The sequence below is a fragment of the Halichoerus grypus genome, chromosome 2 (assembly GCF_964656455.1).
Source record: "Halichoerus grypus chromosome 2, mHalGry1.hap1.1, whole genome shotgun sequence".
Taxonomy (NCBI): Eukaryota; Metazoa; Chordata; class Mammalia; order Carnivora; family Phocidae; genus Halichoerus; species Halichoerus grypus.
Genome location: NC_135713.1, coordinates 42,436,650 through 42,455,977, shown reverse-complemented (window position 1 = coordinate 42,455,977; position 19,328 = coordinate 42,436,650). Strand labels below are relative to the sequence as shown.

Here is a 19,328-nt window from a genome sequence, read left to right as displayed (position 1 = left end):
GTTTACCAATCCCTGCTTTAGGTTGTCACAAAAGAGAGAAATCAGGGGCACCTGGGTGGCTCAGTTGGTTAAGCGACTGCCTTCGGCTCAGGTCATGATCCTGGAGTCCCTGGATCGAGTCCCGCATGACCCTCCCCCCTCTCATGTGCTCTCTCTCTCTCATTCTGTCTCAAATAAATAAATAAAATCTTAAAAAAAAAAAAAAAAAAGAGAAATCAAACAAGATCAGTAGCAATTCTTGGCATCCCACTCATCTTGTAAAAAGTACAAGTCACTAAAGTCTCCTACTCTACAAAATCAGCAATGGAAGCTCCATCTCTCCCGTGTCAGAATACACACCCCACCTGGCTGGTGCTAGAATGTTCCTTCTAGTACAAGGAAGAGTGATGAGTTTTGTCCGCGGATACTGGCTGCCAACAATATTTCTCCTGCTGCCTACTACTGCCTATTATCACACAGCAATAAACTCCTTAGCTATGTGGGCCTGTGGCTAAAGCTGACCTAGGAACAGACCTTCTGTGGCTTTGTGAATGGAAGACCGAAATGAGGATTTTCTGGTTGTCCACCAACACATGTGGTCCTGTCACTAACCCTCTCTGGCCTCAAGTGGCTCATCTGTAACAAGGGGACTATAACCCCTCCCCTTCTTCCTCCCAGGTTTGTTGTTCACATCAACAGGATTCTGGATGGGTTACTTCCTGGGGAACTGCACAGTCCTGTCCCCACAGGAGCACCCTGCCTGGGTAAATATTAGCTGCCGGATCTCTCTTTTTTTCTTCCTTAATGATCCTCACCTTTCAACAAGGAATCACAAGCAGGTAGAGGGGAAAAGATACCTCTGAAGTTAAATTTGAGGAAGAAAATTGTCCCCGGTTTGGTAGCACATTTTTTACTGAATTTATAGCAGAGAACTACGGCCAACAAGACGGGTTACCCACAACCTAAAACCCAGCAGTTAACTTCACTATGGGAGGATTTTGCTGACCTGCTTCCTTCTTCGTCTTTGTCTGAGTAGATGGGAGAGTGGCTTGAAGCTAGACTGTAGTGAGTGCATTTCTCCTTGCAGAAGTGTAGGAGGAGAGCCGGTCCTGGAACTGCAGGGAAGAGACGGTGCAGCACAGGCGTGTACTACGTGTGGGACACGGCCCTCAAAACGGAAAGGAACGCAGAGGTCACCACCAGCACACAGCCCCTCTCCCCTTAGAGCTGAATGGCTCCTGCTCGGCGGGGACGTGAGTACTCGACAGACTTCTCACTCCTCTGTTTTTCTTCCAGCACTTTATCAGAGCTGCCCTGTACTCTTAACATACCCTTTTTAAATTTTGAATTTTGTTGCAAAAATAACATATATGTCTTTAAAAATTAAAGCACTGAAATTAAAACGTGAAGTTCCCACCCCTGCTTCTAGCCCTGTGTCTCCACTTACACGTCTACAATGTAGGAGGAACTATTATTAATTCTTCCAGACCTTTGCAAGCACATACACACATGGATGTGATATGTGTGTGTCTTAGTCCATGCACGGGGCTGTAGCAAAAACACCACTGACTAGGTGACTTCTAAACAACAGAACTTTGTTTTTTACGCATCTGGAGGCTGGAAGTCCAAGATCAGGGTGGCGGCATGGTCAGCTGAGGGCCTTCTTCCAGGCTGCAGACTTCTCACTGTATCCTCATGTGGTGGAAGGGACAAGGGAGCTCTGTGGGGTCTCTTTTATAAGGGCGCTAACCTCACTCAGGAGGGCTCCACCCTCATGACCTAATTAATCACCTCCCAAAGGCCTCACTTCCTAATACCATCACATTGGGCATTAGGATTTCAACATATGAATTTTAGGGGGACACAAACACTCAGATCATAGCAGTGTGTGTGTGTGCATGTGTGTTTTCTATGTGTGGGTGGGTATTTGTGGTTGTATGTGTATGTGGCTTCTTATTTTTAAAAAAAAGGGATTATATTATACTTAGGTGAGCATTTCATATTTCACAATAATATACCCTGAACATCCCTCCATGTTAGTATGTACGGATGTACTTGAATCTTTTTAGCAGCTGCAGCAGCATTTTACTCAATAGAATCACAGTAGTTTATTTAATCATGATCCCCTTGATGTACTTGCAGGATATCTCCGATCTTTGGCTGGTACAGATAATGTTATAGTAAACACCGTGGTGTACAGCCGTGCAAGCATCTCTGCAGGATAGATTCCTAGAAATTGAATTGCTGAGTTAAGGGGAATGTGCTTTTCAAAATTTCAATAAATATGACCAAGTTAACTTCCAGTGCTATGTCAGTGTTATTTTAGTGGGCCTATCTTTGATCAGTAGAGAGGTCTTACAATGCTGTCTCTTGCATTACAGCTCCTAATGTTCAAGTTTTATTTCTCCTTTGTGATGAGCATCTCTTTCTGCTGCCCAGCATCCATCCTCCCTTCTTCTGGTAGTTGTTCCCTGATTTCCTTTGGAAAAACACTTCTGCCACCCCCCATGACTGAGGCTGACTCTGTCCCCCACTCCAGGGGTGAACAGATAACCCAATCCTGGGCCATCAGAGTTACAGTAGCTGGCTCAGGGCTGTGTGTGTGTCCCAGTCCGGTCAATAGCAGCTAGTGCCAGGACTATTTCTAGAGCGACTGAGAAAGAGGGGGAGTAGCCCTAGAATCATCCCTCCTTCCTGTCCTACCAAAATAGAGTTCAATCCAGCAACCCCCAGCTCCAGCTGAGAGGTGGGGAGCCCCAGGTCCAGGGCAGAGTCAATCTCCCTGGGCCTGTTTCCCCATATATAAAATAAGGAGGTTAGACTCTGTTCTCCAAGGTCATTTTAGCTCATGTGATTCAGCACAGAGAAGCACAGGGACTTGTCTGAAGTGCAGGTATTTATCTAGGTAAAAGATCATTTCCTCCAGAACAGCTGTTCCGCAAACCAGACCTAATAAAATGAGGACATCATTTTATGATGAGAGTATTTACCCAAAGGAGTTGAAAACTTATGTCCACACAAAAACATCCACACAGATGTTTATAACAGGTGTATTCATAATTGCAAGAGTTTGGAAGCAATCAAAATGCCCTTCAGTAGGTGAATGGATAAATAAACTGTAGTACATCCAGATAGTGCAATATTATTCAGTGTTAAAAAGAAATGGGCTATCAAGCCATGAAAAGACATGGAGGAACCTTAAATGAATATCACTTGGGGGAAAGAAGCCAATCTGAAAAGGCTACATACTGAATGATTTCAATTACATGCATTCTGGGAAAGGCAAAACTATGGACACATAAAAAGATCAGGGGTTGCCAGGGGTTAGGGGGAGGGAGGCATGAATAGGCAGAGGATTTTTAGGACAGAAAAACTCTCCTGTATGATAATATAATGGTGGATACATGTCATTAAACATTTGTCCATACCCACAGAATGTACAACACCAAGACTAAACGCTAATGTGAACTATGGATTTGGGGTGATAATGATGTGTCACTGTAGGTTCATTGATTGTAACAAATGTACCCCCCTGGTGGGGGATGTTGATAGTGGGGATGGCTCGAAGCTGTGAGTATTTGGGGACAGGGGTTATAATAGGAACTCCACTTTTTACTCAGTTTTTTTTTTTTTTAAGATTTTATTTATTTATTTATTTATTTATTTATTTATTTATTTATTTATTTGACAGAGAGAGACACAGCGAGAGAGGGAACACAAGCAGGGGGAGTAGGAGAGGGAGACGCAGGCTTCCTGCTCAGCAGGGAGCCCGATGCGGGGTTTGATCCCAGGACCCTGGGATCATGAGACCTGAGCCGAAGGCAGATGCTTAACCGATTGAGCCATCCAGGCGCCCCTCTACTCAGTTTTACTGTGAACCTAAAACTACTCTAAAAAATAAAGTCTATTAATAATAATAATAAATTTTAAGACAATATTAGGTTTAGGTAGGCAGTTCCTAAACTGAGAACCATATTTTAGGCTCTTTTCCTGGCTCTGTCCCAAACACAGTGGGTCTTTGTGTATGATCATTTCCTCTCTCTGAGCCTCAGTTTCATGATCGATAGAATGAAGAAACTAGTCTGTGCTTCAGATTGTACAATTCTGTGACATCTAAGATAAAAAAGGAAGGACAGAAGGAGAGAGAGGAAGAGAGAGAAACAGGCAGAAGATGAAAGGGGAGGTGGCAAGAGGAGGGAAAGGGGAAGGAAAATGGGACAAAACCACAGAGTCATCAAGTGGTAGATAAGGAACTAAGGAAGAAGGCAAGTTGAGCTTTGGGTAGATAGACAAGGAAAATGGGTTGGCCCAGAAGCCACATCTGAGTCTTTAGTCTTACTTGAATGAGAAAAGCTCTAATGCCCCAAGGGAGACTGTTAATTTATTTGATGAGCACTAAGTGAGAGGTAATTGTGTGCACAACCATGTGCTAGGGACACTAACCCAGCCAGGGAAAAGAAATGCCTAGATACGAACACTACAGCTTAAGGTCGGCGGTTTGCTTCTGAAGTCAGACAGATCCGGGTTTGGTGATTGGCTGGGTAAGGTAATCAGGTGAATAATGGCCTCAAAGATATCCAGGTCCAAATCCCAGAATCTGTGAATGCTCCTTTATATGGCACTTTGCAGACATGGTTAAATTAAGATACTCAAGATGAGATTATCCTGATTATCTAGGTGGCCCTAAATGAATCACAAAGTATCCTTCTAAGAGGGAGGCAGAGGGAGATTTGATGACAGGCAGAAGAGAAGAAAAGCATGTGATAGAGGCTGAGTCAGAAAGAGAAGCCACCACATGAAGATGCAGGAAGGGCCAGGAGTCAAGGAAGGCAAGGAATGCAACTCTAGAAGCTGGAAAGACAAGGAAACGGATTCCCCTAGAGCCTCTGGAGGGCACGTGGCCCAGCCGACACCTTGACTTTAGCCCATTGAAACTGATTTTAGGCTGGCATCCAGAACTCTAAGAGCATAAGTTTGTGATGTTTTAAGCCACTAAGTTTGTGGCAATGTCTTAAGGCAGCCAAAGGAAACTAATATAGGCAGGGGCAAGGAACTTTAGCTCTCCAAGCCTTATTCCCATCTGTTGAATAGGAACAATAACACATTCATTCATGAGATGTTTTTTGAGAGCCTACCATGGGCTAGCCCTAAGTACTGGGGACAGCAGGGGACCAAGGCCTTCCCACTTTCACGGAGCTGAACTTCTAGTGAGAGGAAGTGAGTACATAAGCAAGACAATTACAGATTGTGGGAAGCAACCTGAGGGTAAACAGTGGGTGTGGGACGCAGTAACTAGGTGGCAGAGGGGTATCAGGGGAGGCCCTTGGAGGAGAAGAAACTCCAGCTAAGACCAGCAAGGCAAAATGCAGAGGGAACAGTGCAGGCATAGGGAGGAGCAAAAGGAGGAAAGGACAAGAGTTTTGGAGAACAGAAAGGCAGTTGGAGTGGCTGGGTGTCCTGTTCTAGAGAGAGGGACAAACAAGGGGAGGTTGTTGGGAGGGCAGCAGGGGCCAGAACATGCAGGGCCTTGTGAGCCATGGTGAGGATTCTATAGATTATATTTTCAGGGCAATTCAAAGCAGTGGGAGGTTTTAGGCAGGGAATTGGCATCATCACTGCTACTGTGAGGACATAGATTTTTAGGTGGGGAAGAGGGAGGCAAGGAAACTCCCTAGGGTGCTCTTGCTATCTTCCAAGTGAGAAGCGGTGCTGGCCTGGATGAGGGTGAGGACCGTGAGGGTGAAGGACTGCTGTAAGCATTAAGTAACATAATGAGTGCTAAATACCTGGCACCTAGGAAATGGCCAATAAGCGAAGCTCTCATTATGGTATTATTATTACCACCACCATCACCATCGTTATCATTATGAGCTACTGAAAACAAACTGGGCTGAACACAACGCACACTGGGTAGGGTAGTGCGAGCAGAGCTGACACCTGCAGCCGGTGAAAGAGGCGCCATTGTGTCCTCATTCCTGCTCACCAGAAGCCACTCCCTGAAGCCACTGACCTTCTCTCCCTCCCTGACCTGCCCGCCCCCGCAAGTTCAGAAACCTAGAATGTCTCAGAACCCATGCCCGCTGACACAAATACATTCTTAGGCCATCAAGGAGTTCTGAGGGATAGTTTTTAATGTTCAAAATGGCATGGTAAGGCTGGTGGACCTTTGGCGATTAGACCTGATACAATATTATCATGAAAACTTACGGTATCATTGCCTGGGCCTTTGTCTGTCTGTCTGTCTCTCTCTCGCTCTACACACACACAGACACACACACACACCTCTCTCCATCTCCACCAGCACCCCAGCAACCCAAGCCCGGATCCTCCACCTCACTTAGACCGCAGTCACCTTCTTGGAGGTCTCCCTGCCTCCTCTCTTGCTCTCGGGTGACCCATTCTCCACACAGATCTTGCAGAGCACACTTCAAATAACACCCAGACTCTTTACCATGACCTGCACGGCCCCCGCCTGCCTCTTCCCTCCTCTGGCCTCCGTCCCCTGCACTCACACGACTCCCTGCCCTGGCCTCCTTTCAGCTGCTCAAACTCTCGGCCACCCCCTCCTCAGGGCCCCTTCCCTTACCAGCTCTGCCTGGAACACACTGCTAACTCCTCGCCTCACCCATGTCCCATTTTCCCACAGCTGGCCCCTTCTTTCTGGTTCTTAGCTCCAGTGCCACCTTCTCAAAAGTCCTTCCCTGACAGATTTACCTGAATTGCCTCTTCCCTCCCTGCCCCCCCATCTTCCTTGACTGCACCATGCTCATTCCCTTCAAGGCACTGACCACAGTTTATGATTATCTGCTGCTCCTTTATCGTCTGGCTGCCACACTAGACTGTGAGTCATCTGGCAGTTTGTCATGGACTGAATGTTTGGGTCCCCCAACATTCAGATTTTGAAGCCCTAACCCCCTGCCCCCCAGTATGGCTGTATTTGGAGATGGGGCCTCCAACACAGTAGTTAAGGTTAAACGGGGTCACAAGGGTGGGTTCCTGATCCAATAGGATTAATGTTCTTATTAAGAGACAGGGGAGAGGGAACTCACTCTCTCTCCATGCACACACACCCAGGAAGACCATGGGAGAACATAGGGAGAAAGAGGCTGTCTGCATGCCAGGGGGAGAGCTTTTCCCAAGAACTGACCTGCCAGACCTTGGGACTTCCAGCCTTTAGAACAGTGAGGAAGTAAATGTGTGTGTTGAAGCCACCCAGCCTTTGGTATTTTGTCGTGCAGCTCTAGCTAAGACACAGGCACTTGTTTTGTTTGTTCGTTACCTTCTTCCCATTAGGGCGTAGCACTTGGCACATGGCAGGGACTTGGTAAATACTGGTTAAATGAATGAATGAAACTTCTCTTCTGCACTGCGTTTCAAGGTGTCTGGGAAGTGGTGAAAGCAGCAGGGCTGGGAAATCAGGAGACCTAGACTGGGTCATAGTCTTGGCCCTGCTATGGTACCACCATTAATTCACTGTGTCCCTTCCCTCTCTGGGCCTCAGTTTCCTGACTGGCAAGATAGTACAACTCAGCAAGATGACCTTTCGAGTTCCCCCTAGTGATAAAATGGTATGAGAAAAACAGCTCCCCTAAGAGGCGCCAGGGTGGCTCAGTCGGCGACTCTTGATTTCAGCTCAGGTCATGATCTCAGGGTCGTGGGATCAAGCCCTGCTTTGGCCTCCATGCTCAGCAAGGAGACTGCTTGAGATTCTTTCTCTCTCCCTCTGCCCCTCCCCCAACGTGCGCGTGCACGCGCGCGCGCTCGCTCTCTCTCCCAAAAAAAAAAAAAAATAGCTAGTTCCCCTCTCTGGGGCACTGATGGTGATCTAGGCACTGCACTTGTCCCTTTTCTCTGTTGCTCCTCACTCCTGCCCGGAGAGGTACAGACGCCCTTGTCAGCATTTCACAGGTGAGGAACAACACCAAGGCCCAGAACAGTGACCTGCCAGAAAGGGGAGGAGTGCTTCCAGCATTAAAAACACTGTCCTTTATCCTGAGATTGTATCCTTCCAGCTTTTGGGGATTGAAATATTCTTTCTTTTAAGAAATGACCTTTTTTTTTTTTAAGATTTTATTTATTTGTCAGAGAGAACGCGTGAGAGAGAGAGAGAGAGAGGGAGAGAGAGGGAGGGGCAGAGGGAGTAGCAGACTCCCCACTGAGCAAGTCCACCGATGCGGGGCTCAGCCGATGCAGGGCTCGATCCCGGGACTACAGGATCATGACCTGAGTCGAAAGCAGACGCTTAACTGACTGAGCCACCCAGGCGCCCCAAGAAATGACCCTTTTAAGATACTTACAGAGAAAACTGAGAATTTGGACATCTATGCCAATCCCTAAAGTTCATCTGGAAATTTGATAGCTACATGAAATGCCAAAGTCTTCAACCACATAAATTATGTACATGGAAGGGTTTATTATTTATTATTATTATTATTATTATGGAGTTTCTAGTATACATTAAGCATCATCAAGGCACACGGGGATAAACTACAGCTTCAAAGGCACGTTCCAAGAGGCCCGGATTCACATCAGAGCTCAGCCTCTAGTGCCTTAGGCAAGTCAAGTAACCCGCTTGAGCCTCATTTCCTCATCTGTAAAGGGGGGTGATAACAGTGCCTTCTTTGTAATGCACTTAGTCTTGAGTTAGCGCACAGAAGAGACTCACTACAGTGAGTTATGATTATCGCCACTGTTGTGCAGTCAGGGAGAGAGTCAGAGTAATCAGCCACAGGCTGGGAAGAGCTACCCTGGGGAACGAGGATGCGATGAATTCCCACCTGGGTAGGGGTTTCAGTGTTGCTTCTGGAGTCTCCAACTTCCTGCCTGAAGGAGTGCTTTGTGTTCGTTCCGCCAAGTCCTACACCTTCAGGCAAAGCACTTCCCAGCCTCTGATCTATTAAAGGCGGGCAATGACTTTTACCCCATAGCACAGTGGAACTCGAACTCTGGCCAGTGTCAGAACCACCTGGAGAACTTGGTCAAAATGCAAAGGCCCAGATTCCCCGTACTTCAGTGAGTCAGAGTCTCTCTGTGCCTTATCACCTTCCCAGATGATTCTGATACACGCTAGCTTTCAGAAGAGCCATCAAAGAGTGAAAGAAACAAGGCCCTCAGTTTACTCTAAATGGTCATAAAAGATGATTATCATTATTTAAATCCCATTTGTTCCACCCACCAGAGCAATGGCAAGTGAGTAGGCTGTGCTCACATAAGTGCCATGGGTTCCAACACAAGGAAGGCTGGGCCTGCAGCTCAGTGGCCAGGGGGGGATGACAAGCACAGGCCCCAGGGTCCTCAGTGTTTCAGAAGTCCCCTACAAACTAGCACCCATTTCACAAAGTTGGGAGAGAGAGAAGCAATACCTTTCCCAGGGTCACAGCAGCTTCATGGTAAGAGCCACAGTGGAACCAAGAGCTACAGATGCCTGGGTCAGTGTTAAAGGGCTTGCTTTGGAGGCCCCCACCTGGATGGAGCCCTCTTGCCTGCTGACAGGTGGTACGGCAAGTTGGATGTCTGCAGGCAGTGCTCTGTGAGTTTCCTTGTGGCTGATGACGTCTGGGAAGGGCCCCAGCAAATTCCCGTATTCCAGCAAAGGTCTGAAGATTAACTCAGGCTTCTCACAACCTGGGGAGGAAAACAGGACCTAGCCCCATATCTAAATATCTCCAGCTCCTTGACAATCTTATTCATGCATCTTGTTGCCTAAGCGGGAACAAAGATCTGTTGGTGAGATGAGAGCTGAGATTAGAATCAAATTATAGAATCTCGTGCTGCGAATGAGCAGACCCAAGGATGAAGCCTGCCGCCCCACAGACCAGGAATGCCGCCACGTAATGCTGCCAGACGAGTGAAGAGAGGACGTTTCTTAAACCACAGCAAGTGTCTCAGTTGATTCAGGGCAAGAAACTCGCAGGGTGGGGCCAGGATTCAAACCAGGAGGTCACTGTGGTGGTCACAGCCACAGGCTTCAGAGACAGAAAGATCTGGCTAGGGTAGATTTGGGGCTCTGCCAAAGATTAGCAGTGACCTCGGGCAAGCTATTCTATACCTCCCTAAGCCTCAGTTTCCACATCTGTAAAAACAGAATGACAATGCTACCCAGAGAAGTGGCCAGGCTTTTTGGAGCCTGAAGCTTATACCCCTTGGGTGGGGGTAGGGGGGTACCGGTAAGGGGTGGAGAGGGCCTCTTTAAGAAAAGGAATACAAAATTACAAATTCAAAATTGCATACAGGACCTTGGAAGGGGTCCCACCTAAGGGAGGGGCTAGACAAATCTGTCTTGGATGCTACCAGTTAGCTGAGAGACCATTGGAGTAAAGCCCTTGGCACATGAGATGGTGGTACGGAGAGTGGTCTGGCTTGAGTAAAATGCTATAATTTTGAGGAAGGAGGAAATCTTGGCCTGTTCATCTGTCACTAAAGCAGAGATAATGACAGAGAATGAAACACTAGAGAAACCCCCAAAAGGCCTTCTTTAGCTGCAGAGTTCTATCCTGAATGTCACGTGCAACCTTAGGCAAATCACGTGCTTTCCTGGTGGCAGTGTCCTACCCAGTGAAATGTGGCTGGGGGTTGTACAATCTCTGCCCTTTTCCCAAAGAACCCCCACTGCTTTCTCCCTGGAGCCTCACAAAAGCTAAGAAGCAGCTAGAGGTGAGTGAGGGCTTGCTCCTTTTCCCCCCAACTTTTCCCCGGGAAGGGGATCTCCCGGAAGGATGCCTTATAACAGATGTCAGCCAGTGGGAAGTGAGCCCCTGACCTGGGATGAATAAGGAGATGGGGTATGGAGGTATTCTCTTGGAGACAAACATAGGGTATTAGTTAAAAAGCCTGCCGAGTTGGGCACCGGTCCCTACTCTGTCACTTTCTAGCTGTGTGACCTTGGGCAGGTCCCTTTAGTCCAGAGTTTGATTTCCTCATTATTTAATTTATAGGATTAAATGAGAAAAAAAGGTAAAGCACTCAGGAGAATGTCTGTCTCTTAGTGAAGTGCCTCATACATGTTAGTTAGGAAAATGATGGGTATTGTAGTCACTGCTATTAGGTGAAGTGGATGACTCCCCTCTCAAACCCCTTCCTGCCTCTCCTGCTCCAGCTTCTCTTGCACAGAGCTTCTTCTCGGGCAGGAGGAGCATACTCTCCGAGGGAGGTAGGCGGGGCCTCATTCCAGCTCGGCCAGAGCGAGGCACAAGCAGCTGAGCTGGGGTTTGCACCTGACGGACACCTTCCTGCTTGCCTCCTTCCAGAGCAGGCCTCCTCAACACCCAGAGCCCTCTCTCGGAAGCAGTCATGCCTGTGACAAAAAGTGCCGGGGGCCCCCAGGGCACTGTAGACCTCAAACTGGACCTCAGGTCCCCTCCCAAAAGTGCCAAGAAGCTGCAGAACAAGGACTCCAGTTTCTGGGATGGACGCCCTTCCGAGTCACCAGGCTTAGAGAAGACCAAGGGCATAACGTGAGTGCTTTTTTCTGCCACCCCCATTTCTGCCTCCAAGCCTGCAAGCTTGCACTGACTGAAACCCTGGCGCCGCGTGTCTGACCCCCATCCCATTATGCAGATGGGAAAACCAAGGTCAAAAAAAGTGCAGGCAGAGACTGAGTCAAGGTGAGAGCTTACAGGGGCAGGAGCGGAGACTCCAGAAAGCCCTAGGCTCTCATGGTCCCGCACTCAACAGGTGCAGATGGGGACACTAAGGCCCACTTACCCCGGGCCACGCACTGGGTCATTGGCAGGATGGGCGCTGGAATCCAGTGCTGGCCCTAAGTCAGTTTTGTTGCTGGTCAGTCCTGATCATTGGCAGAATCCCTAACTTCTCCAAGGAGGTGAGATCTGAGCTTAAAACCTTGGCCTCACTGACAACCAGGCATTGACTCCTCTCTGCCTCCTTCCTCCAGTTACTCTGGCCTCGCCTTGGGCCTGTACTTCAATTGTGAGGACATCAAAAGCACAGCGTGTGGAAGACTTTTCTCCCACCTCCCTGGGGTGTGTGTGGGGGTTGGGGAGGCTTGCAAACCATGGCCAGGAAGGGTCTGCAGAAGGAGTTTAGGTGGGGGAGCCACGCTACGGGCGGGGCTCAGCAGCCTCCCCCTGCACTGCTCAAGCAGAGTGGCCAGTTTACTTAGGACATGTGGGTGGGTGGCCTGCTGGAGCGTGCTGCTGCTTCAAGAAGAAAATGCTGACAGCACTGGTATGGTAGAGAGAACACCTGCACTCAACTAGTGATCTGCGCCTTCCCTTCCCCCAGCCTCGGTGTCCCCCAGATGCAAAACAGGGGTAAACAGGTGGCAGTGCGAATTTAAAGAGGCTGCCTGTGGGCATTACATCTGTTGGGTGGGGGTGTGCAGTTAGGAGGGAGATGTTACCACAAGGGCAGGCGAAGCCCCTTTCTATTGGTCAGCACCAGGATGGCCCCGACAGGGTTCGGTTCCCCCAGGGACTAGTCCTTGGGGCTGTGAATTGCTGACACTGAGAATGAACTCTCCAGGCCTTGGGGCCATCCACTGAGGAGCAGGGCTATTTCTCAATCAGAGGCCTGGGGGGAACCGAATAGCTCTCGTGTCCTAAACTGACAACATGGTTTGGTGGCAATTTCAACTACTTAAGAATCAGACAGAAAGCATGAGAGAACTAGAGGGGCCCTCCCGGTTTGGAGCAGAAGAGAAGTAAGTCAGGCAAGCATGGAACTCGGGTCAGCTCACCTGGGTTCAGATGCCCATTTAGCTGCTAACTGGCTCGAGCAAGTGCAGAACTCTCTACCCCAGTTTCTCCTCTGTGAAATGACATTTCACTCCTCCCAGGATGGCTGCAAAGGTGATTTGTGCATAAAGCCCCCAAACACAGCACCCTTAAAAGCTGGCCACTGCGAATACCTTGAAGGTCCAAGGTCACCAGAAGAGTTGGGGCTAGAACACCGGTGTCCTGCCTCCCAGCCCAGTGCTGTGCCCAGCTCACCACACTAAGTTTTTACGTTTGGCTGCGTGGCCCAAAGTTAAATTCTGATTTCTTAAGTCCTTTGGTTAGAAATTTCTAAAGTGACCTGTTGACCCTTTCCTTGTTGCAAAACAAGCCCATTATTGGAGGGCCGTAGGGCACAAGTGCTTGCTCAGCGATGTTGACACCCACAGGGAAAGAGAAGGGCACGCGATTCTCCGCCCACTCTCTCCCTCAATTGTTCTCTTTAACCCATAACAAATCAATGGGCCGATGGGCTGATCCTTCTGAAAGCTAGAGGATCTAGGGATTAACATAAAGATAAGGGTGGTTGGGGCAATTCTTTCAAAATATCATTCCTCCCAACATTTACAGAGGCTCAGCAAAGTAGACCTGTTGCCCAAGATGACACAGCTAGTTAAGTAGTGGCCTTGGGATTTAATCTCTGGTTCGTCCAACCTCAGAGACCAGGCTCCTTCCAGAATACCTCTGGTGCCCCTCACAGTCAGTGTCCTCACTGAAAGGCTCACCCAGGGAATTTCCAATGTTTCCCAAAAGTTGTGGATGTAAACCCAACACTCACCTTGGTCGAACCTGGTCCAGGTACAAAGAGGTATAGTAATAAGTTGTTCTGTAATTCATCAACACAGAGGGTACCTCCCTGGAACTTATCCCTGAGGGTGCCCTTCAGACCACCTTCCCATCTGTCTTAAAGAGGGGGTCTCAGTTTTTATTTTTGTTTTTTTGGAGGGTGGGAGGAGACCTGCCTTTCCCCAGCTTGAGGTCCTGGCCTGAGGGCCCAAAAAATTCCTCTGGAGCCCAATCCCCAAATGACCCTGTCTCAACAGATCCCATCTGGGGACCCAAGTCATCTGACCTATTTAATTCAGAAGTCACCATGAAGTGTCTAAAGTGTCTTTGCTGCTGGCCCTTTTCCCTTTTCTCTGAGTTTATCCTGTCTCACCTACTAGTTTTATGACCTTGGGCCATCCCCTTTCTGAGCTTCCATTTCCTTTGTTACAAAATGGGATTTTTCCTTTTATATATCTCTCTGGACCTATTACCAGGAGGTGGTCCAGTAGAAATGGGGTGAAGAACAGGGACTCTGAGGCATTTCTGGGTTCAAATCCTGACTCCCCAGTATATCTTTGGACAAGTTATTAAAAAAAAAATCTCTATGCCTCACTTTCCTCATCAGCAAAATAAAGGCAATAACCTACTTCCTAATCTTGACGAGAGGATTAAATGAGGTAATATGGGTAAAGTACTTAGCATAGTATCTATTATATAGTAAATATTAGCATGGCATATACTGAGTGTTAGCTGCTAAAACCAGGACAGGCAAACTGAAATGGTTGGTCACCCTACAGGAGACCCAGAGGTGCCGATCAAGGCCACAGGGACTGAGAGATGGCCAGGAGCCCACCTATCCAGCTGAACTCAGGTGTTGGCATGCTGTGAGGGAATGCTGGTTGGACCTCCTCACCTTCACGCACCTACACCCTTATGTCTCTTTCCTCTCCTTTAGAGCATTCCAGACCTTGGTTCACCTGGTGAAAGGCAACATGGGTACAGGGATCCTGGGGCTACCCCTGGCTGTGAAGAATGCGGGCATCCTGGTAAGAGGGGCTGCTGCAGGTGGGGCGAGCATGACCGAGTTGTAGCAGGGAAGTAGGAGGAGAGCCTCTCAGGGTTTATAATGGCTTACAAGAAGCAGTCTTTCTAGGAGGCAGCTTGGTCCGGACTTGGAGTCTAGACATCTAGCCAGGGTTTGAGTTCTGGCTCTGCTACAGACTTTGAGTGGCCCTGGCAGGTCATTTGTCCCTTCCCTGGGGCTCAGTTTTTCCTTTGGAGAATGCAGGGGTTGGATGATGTTGAGTTTTCCTATTGTGCCCTGTGAAGCACTAGTTCTCAGGGACACCTCAGAGGCCACTATGGGTCAGAATCCTGAGTCCCCCACTCCCACCACAACACCCATTGTAATTGCTTTATGTACTTTATTGGAGTACTACTTGAGATTATATTTGAAAGAATGGGTATTGCTGCCAAAAAGGACTTGCAAAGCAGTTTGCTAGAAAGTTCCTTGAGTGCCAAATGGTATCTGTGCTACCAAATCTGTCCTTGCATTGTTCTTCATAAATCCATTCTCTTCTCTCTTCCCATTTCCCTTGGCTCCCCCTTCCCTCAGATGGGCCCGCTCAGTTTGCTGGCCATGGGCTTCATCGCTTGCCACTGTATGCACATCCTGGTCAGGTGTGCCCAGCGCTTCTGCCACAGGTGAGGAAAACAGCATCTTCATGTCGATTGCTTTGGTACTTGGTTCTCAGGGATGTCCCAGAAACATCCTACATGAAACAAGAGTTTACTTCTTTCTTCCAACAAGGCTAAGAAAAAGAGAAAAAGCATTTGGGATAGGGACCTAAGATGAGGCTCTGCCATGTGACTCATTAGGTGATCTCAATCAGGCCACTGTGATGATCTGCTTGGCTCATCTGTAAATCGGGCATAAACAATCCATGCCTAACCCTGCCTCAGAGAATTGTGATGAGAACCCATTGGGATCATGGATACGAAAACTGCTGTGCCCATGTGAGGTGTGCTTTATTGCCCTGCTTATATAGGAACCACCCACAGGAAATACTGCCAGGTGTCTAAGTCTGAACTAGAACTTGGGTCTCTGCCCCAGTGTTCTTTCTACTCCCCTGGGTCCTGCCTTGCTGTGTGTCTCCTGACTTTTTAGTACAGGATCTGAGGTTAAACCCTCTCTTGGTAACTCTGTGTGCACTTTCTCCTACAGGCTTAACAAGCCCTTCATGGACTACGGCGACACGGTGATGCACGGCCTGGAAGCCAGCCCCAGTGCCTGGCTCCAGACCCATGCCCACTGGGGAAGGTACCTTGTTCTTGCTCTGCTGGAAGTGGAGTGAGCTACAGGAGGTGGAAATGCGGCTTTCAGGGTTGCCTTCTTCCCTGGAAAGCTGCCTCGTGTGGCACAGAATGTTGGGCTTTCCACATGGAAGGGGTTCACTGGCAACCTTCCTGACCCAGCCCCCCTCCTTGTATACCTCCAGTGACAGCATGCTCATTCCTTTGTTATGCAGCTTTAATATTATTGACTTATTTATGAAACTGTATTTATCCTGTTGTACTATGGACCAGGCCCTGGAAATACTGTGGGGAGCAAGGCAAACAGGCTTTGCTCTCACAGAACCCATAATCCAGTGGGAAAGACAAGCATTACACAGTTTAGGAGATAGTCATTCATAACCACTGGGATGAGTGTGATGAAGGAAGGAAATACTAGTTGCTACTGAGCAGGTAAGGCGATGTGTGTGGGCTCATGTGGGCTTCCTAGGATGGAACAGTTGAGATGAGCCCTGAAGGAAGGAATTCTTAAGAATAAGGAATTACCTAGGGGAAAGTGGGCAGGAGCCTGGATGGCCTTCCAGGAAGATGGAAGAACAGAGCATGAAGGTCTGAAGCAAGATGGAATGCGTGACAGTTTCAAGGTACAGAACGACAGGGAGCTTGAGGGCAGAGTCAAGGAGATGAGGCTGAAGAAGAATCCAGGGGTCCAAGCAAACTACATTTTAGACCCTCCTAAAGGTTTTTGTTTTTTTCTTTAAAACAACAAGGAAGCCACTGGAGGGTTTTAATCAGGCAAGTGATCATATTTGCATTGTTTAAAGATCTCTCTGGCTTCTGTTAGGAGAATACATGGTAAGCAAGCAATCATAGATTAGGTCAGACCCATGAGGGGGCTATTGGCAATGTCCAGGCAGATAGCAATGACACCTGGAACCAAGCTGGTAGCAGTGGGGATGGAGAAAAGTGAATTTGGTTATGCTTTGGATCCCAGGACTGTGGGAAAAAGAAACGTCAAGGTTGACTCAGATTTCTGATGACTTTTAGTTTAGACAAGTTGGGTTTGAGGTTCAAGTGGAGATGTCAAGTGGGTAGTGATATGTATAGGTTTGAACCTATCTTCATGCAGGACATACAGAACTGACGTCATCAGCCATGAAGCCAGGGAGCAGAAGACGTCCCTTAGGGAGAGAGTTTATAGTAAGAAGAAAAGTGTATTTTAAAACACACACACACACACACACACACACACAAGACGTTAAGGACACTTTGCTGAACTGACGTCCTCCTCCTGCAAACTGCTGCCTTTTGCTTTCCGGACTGACACAGAACAAGTCAACCCCCTCCATCCTCGGTACTTGGAACTAAATCTGCTCTTTTGTCTTTGTTTTCAGGCCTGTGCCCACTCCATCTGCCTACTCTTTTCTGAGTACCATCTAGGTCAAAGTCTCTCTTGAATCGTGTACCCTGAACCATTACAGCCCTGCTGTGTGTCCTCTCACGAAATGTAGTCTGCAGAGCATCATGGCTCTGGCACCTCCCTTGGCCCAAAGCCCATTCACATACTGAATCAATAAATTGAGCCTCTGAGCAGACGAAGAAGGCTTTGGGACGATAACCAGTATTTTCCCAGTGTGTGACCCAAGAGGAGGCTTTGCCTGTCCCTTACTCCTCAAATCCTTCTACCCATCGTTGGACATAGAAAGCAGCTTTTCCTGCTCTTTTTAGGGACCTTGCTCCACTAATCATCTCCTTTCCTATAATTTGAACTTCTTTTTGGATCTGTGGGCTCTTCCTCTCAACAATTAAATGCATTCACGTGTCTCCATCTTAAAAAATAGTAATATAAACTCATGAAGTTTCCTGGACCTCACACCGTCCTTTAGCCACTATCCAATCTTCTGTTCAGCAGCTGCTTATTCAACAGATATCTATTGAATACCTACAGTGTGTCAGGATGTGTCGTGGCAATGGGTCTACAATGATGACCAGAATGGGCACCATCAAGACTGGAGCTCACACTTAGTTCTGTGAAAGAACAGCACACCCTCTGACTTTACTTCCATTCATCTGGCTCACACCTCTTCCGTGGGTCACCTGGCTTTTCTGTCCTTAGACTTTTGTTGAAGGTCTTTCCACCAATGTCCTAAAAGACCTCCTTATTGCACCTTCTTTGCCCTAGAGAACCTCTCAACAGTGTGGGTACAATGAACTATTCTCTTCTCCAGATGTTTTCTCCTCCCTTGGCTTCTATTAAACCCTTCCCCTGCCCCTGGTTTCCCACCTACCTCTCTGGCCAGTCCTTGGCTTTCATTGCAGGCTCCTTTGTTCCTGTCTTCCCTTTAAATGTTGGTGTTCTCTAGGGTTGGAACACCACCTTCTCTTCTTCTCCCTCTGCATGCTCCCCAACACTGACCTGCCTTCTCAAGGCTTTATCCATTTCTGACAAATCAATGTTCCAGACCCTCATACACAGTCGTCTCCTGAATGTCTCCTATAGGAGCCTCAGGCTCAACAATTCAGATACTGAATGTGTCACTTCTTCACCTTCCCCTAAAACCTGTTCCTTCCTTCCAGTTCATTTCGTTGTCCTAGCCAAAGCCTGTAGGAACCTTTGATCATTGCCTTTCCCTTTCCCCCACATGTTAGTGGTGACCAAGTTCGGTTAAGTTCTAGCTCCCTAGTACCTCTTAAATTGCTTTAATTCTCTCCTCCTAATGACCACGTTTTTGTCCAGGCTGCTGGACACCTCTGTTATTTTAAGAATCTGCTATGCGGCGCACCCATCCTGAGTCTTGCACCCTCCAGTGGATTCCCCACAGCCAGAGAAATCTGCCTAATCCCTCTGCTGAAATGCTTTCCTCACTCCTCTCCATGTTCTCCTCCTCGTCTTTTTAAAAATTTCTTTCTTCCCCTTCCCAAGGGACTCCTGCTCAGGTATTGGTTTTTCTATGAAGGCTATCTGCTCTATAATTAGGATAAAATATCCTTTTCACTGTGGCTCTTAGTGCCATATTCTTTTTTGGTCACTAATCTATGAACCACTCGAGGAGGGGACCATGTGTTATTTGTGTTTCCTCAGAGCCTAATACGGTGTCTGGCACATGGTAGAACAAATTTTCATGTTAATGATAGCTAATAAAAATGGTATGCTTACTTCCCTACATCAATTAGTATCAATTATGAGGAATGCCGCAGAGCCAGGTGTGGGGGGAGGTTCCCAACCATAAATAATTCCTCCACTTGCTGAGCTGGGAGTGTGAGGGTGGTTGAGAAACATTTTTTTTTTTAAAGAACTATTGTTACCTCACTTCTTACTGCCCCATTGCTGATTGTGTTAGCAGAAGCAAGGGTGCTAGTACAGGGTCACCGACCCCTGGGGACAGAAATAGAAATGACAGACCAACTCTTCTTTTATAACACGTTTTCTTTCTCTCTCCTCTCTTCCAGGAATATCGTGAGCTTCTTCCTTATAGTCACCCAGCTGGGCTTCTGCTGTGTGTACATTGTGTTTCTGGCTGATAATTTAAAACAGGTAGAGTCGTCTAGAGAAGG

The 19,328-nt window shown here is 47.8% G+C and overlaps 1 protein-coding gene across 2 annotated transcripts in view; it reads left to right on the top strand.

Annotated features, from left to right (window-relative positions):
• LOC118532834 (proton-coupled amino acid transporter 2) overlaps window positions 1-19,328 on the top strand; it is a 76,324-nt gene that overhangs the window by 40,994 nt on the left and 16,002 nt on the right. The window contains exons 6-12 of one of the 2 annotated variants that reach the window (XM_078066761.1): window positions 658-743; window positions 1,067-1,232; window positions 11,226-11,432; window positions 14,437-14,527; window positions 15,097-15,185; window positions 15,706-15,801; window positions 19,224-19,308. In XM_078066761.1, the coding sequence (XP_077922887.1) occupies window positions 11,269-11,432; window positions 14,437-14,527; window positions 15,097-15,185; window positions 15,706-15,801; window positions 19,224-19,308 (525 nt within the window). In that variant the 5' untranslated portion in view covers window positions 658-743; window positions 1,067-1,232; window positions 11,226-11,268. The remainder of the gene's footprint in view (window positions 1-657; window positions 744-1,066; window positions 1,233-11,225; window positions 11,433-14,436; window positions 14,528-15,096; window positions 15,186-15,705; window positions 15,802-19,223; window positions 19,309-19,328) is intronic. The other variant, XM_036087669.2, reaches the window with a different exon arrangement.